The sequence below is a fragment of the Lactuca serriola genome, chromosome 1 (assembly GCF_051521515.1).
Source record: "Lactuca serriola cultivar US96UC23 chromosome 1, Lser_US96UC23_V15, whole genome shotgun sequence".
NCBI classification, from domain to species: Eukaryota; Viridiplantae; Streptophyta; class Magnoliopsida; order Asterales; family Asteraceae; genus Lactuca; species Lactuca serriola.
The window spans coordinates 54,850,722-54,863,144 of NC_136408.1; the positions used below are offsets into that span (position 1 = coordinate 54,850,722).

Consider the following 12,423-nt stretch of genomic DNA (forward strand, 5'->3'; position numbering starts at 1 on the left):
CCAATTGCTTCAATTGGATCCTTGATTTTGATTAAGAAGGTATGTTGTGGGCTTCTCCAACCTCCATACTACCTTTGAGGAATTTTGGCATATCATGCTTCATAATTGCTAGAACTAATTTGGGTTGAATGATAAGCTTACATCTTGAATCCTAATGATAGACAAACAAATATTCATTGTGTTGAATTGCCACCAATTCTCTCTAATATTTGAGCAACTCACCATCTTGCTTAATTGCAATCATTTTTTTTATAACTCTTCAAGTCTTTTAGTTTTCAAACAAATCACACCCCCCCTTTAGTATAATTTTAGTTGTTTAGTTTCAGTTCACTTGTTCAATTGAATTGCATTGATAATTGAGTTACAACAATTTCCCCGTGGATTCGATCCCTTTTTTACTACTATATTACGTTTTATTTGCAAACAAAAGAGTATAATTTTCTTGGTGGCTTGACATCTCACCATATAGTCATGTAGCCATAATCAAATCTTTTGTAAATATCATTTTTGTGAATGTACATAGACTAAACATAGTATTTCACACAGCAAGTAAGATATACAAACATTATAATAAAATTCATTTCATAAAAATATTCACTAGTCATAGTGTGGACATGTATTCAAATATGTAACAACGTAAATTTTCAAAATAGTTTTTCATTTCTTTAGAACATAGTTTCATTCGAGACAAACCATAAAATCCAATGTAACATGGTCATAATACAAAACATATCAATCCCAAGATCAAACATATCCAAATCCACCTGTGTGTGTACGAGTCATGCCGGCGCCTTCCCACGGTTCTCGCTAGTACCTGAAACATATTACACATAAACACTGTAAGCAAGAAGCTTAGTGAGTTCCCCAAAATACCACCTACACACATACGCCTTTCCAGGCCATACTCCACACGACCTTCCGGTCCATGTGTCTCAAGAGACTTCTGTCTCAACCCGGTAAACCTTCCAGTCCTACCCGTGTCGACCTTCCGGTCCATAACTCCCCAGCCTTCCGGCCCACATCATAATGCCTTCCGGCCCATAACAAGCATAGCATACATATCACATACATAGCGCTTACGAAACATGCAACTCATAGCATAGAATGCATATATCTCATAGCATACCAGACCTTCCGGTCACACATAGGTACCCTTCCAGGTACAATATAGTGAGAAGACTCACATCGTATGATGTCTAGAATCTCGCGTGCTTGATATCACTGAATCTCGAAACAACGACCTAGCCTCGCCTAATCACAACAAATAATCATTCCAAATCATTAACGACTCTCAAGGCTATGCTACACCCCTTTCTACAATCCCACAGAAGAGTAAAAGACCATTTTACCCCTCCCTGACTCAAAAGTCCACATGTTGACAAAAACCCTAAAAGTCAACAAAAGTCAACAGCAAGCAGTACGTGGGGCGTACCCTTGCATTCCAGAAACGGGGAACGCGACCATCTACGCGACGTGTACTGGGATTACGCCCAGCGTAAATCCCAGTTTCTTACTTTCCTCATTTTAGTGTCTTAAACCGTTAAGACATAATCCCATATTCCAGATCTGGCCATTCTAATACCTCTTAATCCATAAAGTCGAAACCTTTAAGCCTTTGCATGGCTATAAAGGTTCCCCACACCTTCTAACACCTTTCCTTTCTCCTCCAAAAGTCTAGATCTTATGCATGGCTCAACATTCACGTCCAAGATTGCATTTTTATGAACATACAACTCATATACTCCTGAAATATGATAGATCTAGGCCAATGGAGACTATTTGCTCATAAAGTCTCCATCTTGGGACCAAAAACCCTAGAATTTGGTCCAAGAAGTACACAACACAAACAACAAGGCAAGATCTGAACTTTTTACCTCAGGAAGAAGCTCCAACCTTTGTAGTCCTCAGATCTACACTTGTCCACCAACTTCTAGCTTCTCCAATGGCCTCCTCTTCTCTTTCACCACCTTGAAATGGCACTTTGAAGCTTAGAACACTCACACCCAAGCTAAAAACGAAGGGAATACTCTCTTAGGGTTTCTTTTTGTAAGATGGTGGCTGAGGGACAAGACCATCTCATTCCTTTTATAGCCCTCAAGTCATATTAGGGTTTTGCATCTGGGCCGGTTACGCCCGGCGTAACCTTAGGTACGCCCAACGTACCCGGATGAATCCGCCTACAAAATAAGCGCTCGAGTACGCGCATCGTACTCCTTAGTACACCCAGTGTACTCACAAGCTTAGCATTTACACCAAGGGACCTAACATGACAACTTGGAAAAGAAGAAGGGTTAAATGGTTGAACCTGAATTTCGGGATGTTACAAAATAGTTACTCACCTTAATCTCTTGGTATTCCACTTCTTTTACTTCTTACTCACCACCTATCTATTATGATCAAATGGTTACATAATGTCCAAAAATACCCCTATAAGGGTTCCTAACATATTGACTTCATTTTCTGGTTAAAATACATTATATTAGTCTCCATAGCAGTTTTGAGGACAATAAAAGGTCAAACGCTATCGAAACGGACTAAAAGTTAGATTTTAGTGTAGGCATCGAGGAGGCTACACGACCCATGCAGATTAACCCTTGGACTTCACACGACCCGTGTGATCACTGCTTAATACCCAAACAACAAAACTCATTTAAATTATAAATGAATAAAAAAATCGAATTTATGGATACTAGAATTATAAACACCCAAAAATCATCATCAAACTTTAATCAAAGAACTATATAAAGAGCTGATGATGAAGTGATATTCTAGAGATGATAAAACAACTTGAAAATTCACTGAGTTCAAATTTGACTTCAAATTCGAATCCTATCCATAGAGATAGAGAGTTCTAGAGAAGGGATTATACCTTTAAGGCTAGGAGATTGTGAAGAACAATGGCTACATCTTCAACACTTCAATAAACAAGCTTCAAATCACAAATAGAAGAAAGGAATCACCATTCTATGCTCTCTAGAGGTTGAAGACAATTTGGATGTAGCAAGGAAAAAGAGACTCTCTGCTAATGCTTAGACTTTTGGAATTTACAAAAAATAGTCCCTCAACACTAAAGCTTTCACTTGAACCACAACATAATTTGGAAATAACTAGCAACTTCATAAGTTTCCAAAATAAACCATTCCCTCTGTCACTTAACATTCTAGTCCAAATTTAGTCAACAAGTCAACTATTAGTCAAAACCTGATCTTTCACAAATGAACAACTATGATCCTTTTAACAAAAAGTCCTCAATTAAACTCTCAGACTTTTATTTAAATTACTATCATTAAATCTATCTCTATTATGTGATTGATTGTTCTTTTTATTCCATTTTACTTCTTTTATATTCTAAAATTTGTAATCTTACTAAAAAAGGTAAAAAAAAACTATAGGCCCAAACTGAGAATCTTACATAATTTTTTTTTGGGGGAAATGACACAAATGCCCAACGAACTTTCAAGGGTTGGATCAATTAGTCCCTAAAGTATTTTCGTTGCTTTATGAGGGAATGGATTCGTTTTTTCCAGGTCGGTTACGTCCTTTTCGACAAAATGAAAGGGTCATCTGGTAACCCCTTTGACTTGTTGACCAAATACTCGGTACTATTCATCGTCTCCTCTTTTGCTTTCTTCACCTTTTTCCCCTGTCTGCTCTCCACTTTATCTTCATCGATAATTTTTCACACTCTCTAATAGCTTTCTCTCTTCCATCACTATACACACGGACTTTTAAAACAAGCCAAATTCTCATTTCACACACAATTAAAGAAACACTATAATTTGACTATTTGGCTTTATCATCATTGGCAAATGAAGAAGATGTTAACATGACAACATGTCTACACCATGAAGATAAAAGTAATTATGTAGAAAGATAAAGAAAGAAGCATCTTCATCATCTGGACAGATGGAACGCATTGTTGATGGGTTTTGGTCATAATAACTTCCTATGTGCTCATATAAACCCTAATGCTTGGATCTAGGCTTCTCTATTGTACATGCAAGTTATCCAAGACTATAAACCCTAATTCTAGCATGCAAGTAATCATATTAACATGAGAATAGGTTTAAGATATTACCTTGATTGTTATGTAGCAATAACAATCCCAAATCTCCTTGTATTGACTTTAGAAAGCTTAGAGTCACAATTGTCACTCCTCTAATGGTTCACAAACACCATAAGCAAGAGGATGAAGAGGAGAGAGGATGGAGGCTGCCCAAAACGTGTACTAACCCTAGAAGTATGCTTCACCACGTTTTTGGGTCATAAGGGATGTATATATAGTAAGGCTATTAGGGTTATCTAACAAGATAACCCTAATTTGGATGCTTAAGCCCTAAGCAACCCATAGACTCCTTTAATTAAGGCCTTGGATGATTTCTTTATGGGCTTCCACATAGAATTCGTCCACTCCTTAATACAAGGCAATCCATGGCCCAAATTGCAATTATCCCATAATTACAATTCCAGTCCCTTAAGTTTAATTAATCTCTTTTAGTCAGAAAACTAATTACCAATTAATTATTGACTAATATTATTTAAACAATATGATTTCTCTTTTAATATATATTATTCTCATAATATATTAATAAATCATATTTAATCCTTCCTCTCCATAATTCATCCTATCAAGTTGCTTTGGTGAAGGCAACCCAAAAGGACCATGCACCATCGGGTCAAGTACATACCAAAATAGTTATGGACTTAGACACTAATCCAACAGTCTCCCACTTGGATAACTCTAATAACTATTATGCGTATGTCTTCAGATCCTGATCTGCAATCGTAGCTCTCCAAAGCCGCTGTCAACTCTGGTCATATCAGATACGCATGTCCTTAGATAAGGGATTATATATTCCTCCATTCTAGATATCATATGAGATATGATTTCAAATCATTCTCTTTGTACTATATCTCGATTCCCGATTTATGACGACTGAGTAATTGAACAAATCAAATTAGCCCTAGCCCGACCGAGCATTTACGTTTGTCATCACAAAATCATCGAGGGGCCCAAAGATATCGCTTTTATCCTACCTTGGATAAAAGGAACGGATAAACTTTGATACAATGCTTTCTTGCACTTACTCACCGAATCACACACAACAATATGTTTTATAACACCAAGTTACTAGTGCGTTTACATATTATCAATGTGCAACCGATTTGCAAGATACAACTCACACATCTCGGTTTCAAGAATATAAGATGTTATCGTCTCACCAATCACTCGTGATACAATTCATGGAGTGATACAAGTGAGCGTTGGTTTAATCCAATGCTCAAATCATATTCATAAGCACTCATGAACGTTGCAGCAAACATTTGCTTATGTCTAATACTCTTTTAGACAATCCACACACCAATTCACGACAGTCTTCATTCATATTTACTTCCAACATATGAATGACTGTGGCCCGTTCGAATAATTCGATTATTCTTAATAAATTCAATTATTGTGGAAGTCAAAACATGCAAATGTGAAACACATGAATAATACTAATCCCATATGGCCTCAAACCTTTGAGTATAAATAAAACTCCTTTTATTTATCACCATATTGATTACTCATTATTTGTCGTTTCGGGTAATCAACTTCTTACTTGAATTATTACACTTGTCGCATGCTCCTAGCATGCACACATTGTATACCTATGGTTCTTACTTTGTGAAATAGATCAAACTGAACACGTTTCCAATCATTCTCATTTCACAACTCCAAATCCTTTTTCATAAGTGTAAGAATATCAAATTCTTGCCACTTATAGAATATGTTAGATTCTAACATTTTATGCAATGATCCTTTCGTAATGTCACTGCACCAAAGTCACAAAGACTATTGCCAATGATATTACAAAGTTCTCTATTGAAGATTGTTATAAGACAATTCCTTAGATATGATGTCTCTCACTCAAAGTACATTCCTTTGAACATCCTTTGCATAAAAGTTTCTAATCTAGTCATAGATTTTCAATATCCAATTCTCAATATGGACACGTTTCCATATTTTCCATATGACAACTCATTCTTAATAGAATCTTATCTATTCGTAATGATGTCGATATGGTCCATCCAATATGGAAACATTTCCATAATTTCCATATGACAACTCATTCTTAATAGAATCTTTTCTATGTCGATATGGTCCATCCAATACCATGCTTCCAACTACTCACAAGCGACCAATCCTCGTCAAACTTTGGATTGTCCTTTGACAGTTGTTTAATTATTTTAGTCAAAAACAATTCTAGTCCCTTTTCCCTCTAAATGCGCTTGACATTTGGAAAATTTTAGAATGGTCAAACATTAAAGCATTTGCAATCGATCCTATACCCGAAGCGTATGGGAGACGACACATAATGTTTTATTTGCTATGTTCTCAAAATTCGAATTGTGAAGAGGAATGCCGTAATTATAATCGAAATTTTAAGAACACACTATGTACCCTTGACTAAATTTATTAACATTTCTCAACCTAATCTTTTAGATTTGAAATGAAGCATAATATTCTCTCCCTTAATTATAGCAAAACAACTTTACAACCCTTACGACTTTGCAAGGTATAACTCTTGTTTTCTATAATTAATATTGCCAACTTGCAATACGTGCCTTAATAATCATACAATCATAACATTTATGCTCCCACTATCATGATGATTATTATAAAACATAACACTTATGCTCCCACTAGCTTTGACATGTATTCAGAAACAGCTTAACTTTCAGAAAAACAATGCTTATTGAATTTCTTAAGTTCATGTTTCTAATACTTAGTGCTTTGATAATCTTTTATCAAGGCTTCTTGAACTTATACACCTTTGCCTTAGATAGTTCATATGTGTGTGTAAACAATTGCCAAACCTCACAATTCAAATTATGGAAAGGGATACCGTAACCATAATCGAATTCGAGAATGCAATTTTACAATCACCATCTTCTTAAAATCTTTCTTAGTGAAAGCATTTCCTCACAATCATTTTCATGAAGGAGGAAATCTTATGACACTTAGATTTAAACGGTGTATTTGTTCCTATCCATGTGAATTTGTCAAAACCAAAGTTTACGACAAATTCAAACTCATATGGATCGAACTTTCTTAATCTCGATTTCTTGTCTTATGGTAGCACAGCTGCCCACCATGTCTTCCAAGTAGTTAAGCAGCTCACCTTTTCTTATCAATGTACTTTCCATTGATCAAGGTCCTTGCCTTTTATGCATTCAAATGAGAACTCATAGGACTCACATGCATAATTAACTCGATTGGATTGACATAGAAACAAAATAATGTCAACACGATAGGTTGTAAACCTCAACTCGTGTGCTAGTGATGATCGATAAGGTTTATTTGATTTGTTCTTGAAACCTTTCAAGACCATTAAGACTCCCACTGACTCCTTGACATATAAGATTCTCTTGTCAAAACATTTCTTGACAAACAAATATTCAAGAGTTAGTGTAGCTTTTATTAAAACTCTTCATAAATTGGTCCTAGTTGGTCTTTGTCTTATCCAAGACATCACAACTTTCCACATTTGATGAATGTTATAAACCCTCTTAATACTTTTCCACTCAATGTCATAATCTTAACTCTAAGACTTGTTTTGGAACGAAGTATGATTGACTTCTTGATTTAACCATTTCTTCAATTCTTGATTCCTCTTCTTAGACATACAATTGTACTAAGACTCACTTAGAGGATTAATTGAGATATGATTCTTAATCATTAAGACCTATCATAAAGCATAAAAGCTACTCTCCCTTCTTCTTAGTTATGGACTTAGACACTAATCCAACAATTGTTTGACTTTAAAAGTCAAAATTTTACGAAAACGATTACAGTTTGCAAATCAATTGCAGAACATAACTAATACAATCAATTCCGATTCCGATATTGGAAGCAACAATCCTAATTGCGAAATAAAAGATGAAACACATTGATTGCGAGATCGACACATGCGAGTTCGTAAACTGAAATTATGATCGCAATGTGTTGGTAGCAATAACTCTGAATTCGAATCAAAATTACTTCTGATTCTGAAACCGATTCCTTAACTCCGATTCCGGTGAATGATTTCCGAACAACCTTATTCCGATTGCGAATTCAGAATTTTAGCCTTCCAATTTAGACTGAAATTCCATTTTACAAGCTTTACGATTTGGTCGATGGTGTTTAGGTATCGGCGCTTGTGGCAGAGAAGATGATGTTGAATCTGATCGAGTTATCGGATCCTTTCAATATCCTCCTTCTATGAATCATGAAATTTTAGGCATGAAATCATATACAAAGGTTTGATGTGCAACCATTGCTGTCTAATGGAAATCGATATTGAGAAAGTCAAAATGTGATTTTGACTTTTAAAAAGAAAAGAGCTGATGTGGCTACTGAAACCTGCTATAATAGGTTAGAGGGACTAAAAAAATAGGTTGCTTCTAACCTTATGCCCCTATAAAGATACCAAATTAGTTTAGAGACTTAAAAGATCAACCCTAAAAAGTTCGTTGGGCGTTTGTGTCATTTTCCCAAAACACTTGAATTAAAGAAAAAAAAGTTTTGTTTGGATGTATGAACTTAAAACTTTTAATTTAAACAAAAAATTTCTAATCCAAAATCTAATTTTAAAAGCTTTTAGCATTTAGTTTCTATTTAATTTTATACATTTAAGTACTTAATGTTATTATTTTTTATGAAAACTTTTACATAAAAATAACTTACAGCCAACAAACAACTTCCGGCTAATAGTTACCGGCTATCAAATGCTTAATTAATAATTAGTTTGAGATATATCTAGAAAGTAGGTCGGGTGTAACTGTTGGAACTTAAAAAAACCCATTAAACTAACTGATATGTTTAATTAAATATACCAGATGGGGAAAATGATTGTTATGACTTATGAAGTTCGGTCTTATCTCGTTATCCTATAGAATTCCAAAAGATTACGTTTCTTTCACATAAGTCTTCTTATGTATAGGGACACACAAGACTTTTGTTCAGAATATTCGTCTCCCTCGTACAAATTCTATAAATGTTCACCCTCAACGATAACTTCAAATACCCTCTCTCTCTCTCTCTCTCTCTCTCTCTCTCTCTCTCTCTCTCTCTCTCCTTTACGAAGACACATATTAGGGTTTTTAAAGTCGACTATGAGCCTATATTGTTCAAATAGGAACAATAAACCATCGCAAAAGTCCGCATTGATATGAGCTTTGCCAACATTCTAAGTAGAATCAGACTTGTTCAATCATTGTCCGTCGTGTTTCTTCATTGGTTCTACTCGGTTTCTTGAACTTTCTTTTTTGTGTATATACATTGGATTATTCAAATATTAGAGCAAGTTAGAAGAAGCATGTCATCAAAGGGTTATTTAATGATGGATGAGAAGAAGATGAAGAGGATGCTATCGAACCGGGAATCTGCAAGGAGGTCTAGAATGAAGAAAGAAAAACACATGAAGGATCTAAATGAGCAAATCTTTTATTTCACGAAAAAGAGAGACGAAATGGTTATGAAAATAGAAAGACTTGCGAAAGCGCATTCTGCCTTGGAAATGGAGAACATAGTTTTGAGAACACAGAAACAAGAATTGGCCAAGAGATTAGACTATGCAAAGACTGTTTATGGTTGGTATGAGTGTGATGGTGTGTCAGGGTCACCGATCGGAGTTGTTCAAGAGCCATGGCTAAGGCCATTTGAGCAACAACAGCCTTCTAACTCCATGCCTAGATTCATGGGTTTCATTTCATCAAAATAATTAATCTTTATTAATTATTTTGCCATCCAAAATATATAACGTTTGTGTTTATTTTGAATTTCTTTTCTAATTGGAAATAAATCATGCCAACTAGGTTTTGTTTGACTCATTTTTTTGTGGCTTAAATATTGTTTTGGATGTATATATGAGATGTAAATATGAATAACTAGTAAGTAGTAATGCTAAAAGATAAATAGTTTCAATACAACAATACATACTTTTACAAACGGATTTATTTTTTCGTATTAGCGATCAATGGATCTTCTACAAAACTAACAACGGATTTAAATTCTAAATACATTTGTGACGGTTTAGCGGCAAATTGTAACGGATTATTACCCTTGGGTAAGCTGTCACGATTTCAAGTACTGGGGATTAATCGTGAGAAATACTGGATTTTTAAATACATTTGTGACAGTTTATAGTATTTTAATGTCAAGTACTTGGCCTTGACCGTGAGATATAGGATACATGAATATAACTAAGAATAATTGCTTAATCTTGAAGTATTAAAGTTTCATTAGTGGGAACTTATTACCATTTAATCATGATTTAAGTTTAATGAGGAAAACCAAGGAAAAAGGTATAAATAAAAAGACGAGGCTTTTAGGGGTTTTGAAAGTTTTCATGGGCATTGGAAGCTTTATAGAAGGTTTGTACTATGATACATGCCTTGGTAAGAAACAAAAGTTCATTTCCAAGTAATTTTCATTCGTGATGCACTCTTGGCTCATTTAGTAATAGCGTGTCTTATCAAGAGATGATGTTTGTTAGTGGGGTCCTATAGTTTTCCAATATTTTGTATAACACTATTTGTTATATTGGCCCATTAAGGCCTATTTATTTATTTATTTGATATATTGGCCCATTGGTGTAATACCTATTTGTTATATAGCCCTATTGGTGTAAGGCCTATCTTGTATTTTGTATATATTGAATTTTAATAGAAGAGATTCTCGAGAAACTTATCTAATTATATGGTATCAACTAAACTGCAAATTTCGGTGTGGTTAGCAAAAAAGTGTGGATGAAGTCCAAAGAGTTTTCAACTTGTATTATGGGTCTAATTTCAAATATTTTTTGTGATTTTGGTCCTTGTGGTTGACATTTTTTTATGATTTTGGTCCACAGCCAACCTAAAATGACTAATATGCTTCTTAATAAATTCTTTTTTACTTTATTTTATTTATTTTCTTATTCTTTTAATTAATTTAAAGCAAAAAGAAAGTCACTCCCACTCAACCCCTTCTTCATTTCTCTCACTCTCAGAAAAGCTAAATTTTCATCTTATTTTCTTCATGCGGCCATCACCTAGATCATCACCATTTATCTATATCTTCAAGCATCATTATACAAACCACCATCATAACTATCATACATACCATCAAAACCTATGTTCATCATTTTCAATCTAATCACCATGTTTAGTTCATCCGACCATCGATCATCACCAGCTCCTCACCATCTCTAAATCAACAAACCCAATATCATCAACTGCTATGCACCATCGTCATCTTCAACATATGTACTGATTTAGACACCCTTACTAACTCAAGATCCCCATTAATGTATCGTCTTCTTCCCAGATTCTTGATTTTGGGGTTGTAGTTCTCGATTTTAGTGTGTGCAATTTTTGAGTTCTGATTAAGTATCATCTTCTTCCCCCACACTTGATGCTTCTATAATCGATAGTGTTGGTCTGTTGAGATGATGAGAAATCAGTGATGGTGCTGTTTTGATGGTTTTAGTCCGAGGTGATTATTTTGTGGTTTTTTAGTTATCAGTCGAGTGATGTATTTTACTGGTGGTTGGATGATGTTGGTTAGGTCAAAACAACGAGAACAACGGTGAAGGGTGTGATGTTGGGTCTCCCTGAACAGAGGTTAGGGATGTAGACATGACCAGACTAAAATCTTTGAAATTTTTTACATTGTATAGTTTCTAGGGTCTTAGATCTCACCTCACTGAAGGATATAAAGTGGGGCAGAGTTATGGTTGGATCGAGGAGATGAAGTGGCGATGGTAGTGGGAGGGATAACATTAGGAAGTAAGATACATGGATGGGAGAGGTATGGGAGGCGGCGACTCTGATAACTGTGGTGGATTTCACCTCCGACTCCGGCGATTCCTCCCCAGAGAGAAGATAGGGGCTCCAATGTTAAGTTGTCGGTCGAAGAGAAGATAAAGAACAAGAGATTGTGAAGAGTCAATGAGTAAGGGTGGGGGTGAGGTTCGAGGGTTGGGTGGGTATGTTTTATTTAGTTTTTAATTAAAAAAATAATAATAAATGAAAAAACAAATGAAAAGGATAAAAGAGTCATTTAAATTGTTCAGGGGCCAAATCTACGGAAAGTTTGTGATTTTGGACCAGTGGTGAAAGTTGGAAACTTTTTGGATCCACACTTTTTTGCTAACCACGAGGACCAAATTTGCAATTTAGTCTATGGTATCAAAGCCAGCCTAAACCCTAGCCGTCAACTTTTTCTTACTCTTGACGACTGCCCCTCTTTTCATTATGTTTGCTTATCTCTCGGCTATACAATTGTGACATCTCAAATTCACGGTCATTTTAAAAATTTTATTTATGATTATTTAAAAATCAGAATATCCTTTTTGAAGAATAATATTGCAGAATTTGTTCCCACAAAACATGATAATGGTATTATCAAAGCGT

The 12,423-nt window shown here is 35.1% G+C and overlaps 1 protein-coding gene across 1 annotated transcript; it reads left to right on the plus strand.

Moving 5' to 3' along the window:
- Positions 1-9,368: 9,368 nt before the first annotated feature.
- Positions 9,369-9,749, plus strand: LOC145055179 (bZIP transcription factor 53-like). Its single transcript, XM_079003482.1, has one exon. The coding sequence runs from the start codon at positions 9,369-9,371 to the stop codon at positions 9,747-9,749; it is 381 nt and encodes a 126-aa protein (XP_078859608.1).
- Positions 9,750-12,423: the final 2,674 nt, after the last annotated feature.

Coding starts and splice junctions, on each gene's coding strand:
- LOC145055179 (XM_079003482.1), top strand. CDS start 9,369: ATGGATGAGAAGAAGATGAAGAGGATGCTATCGAACCGGGAATCTGCA.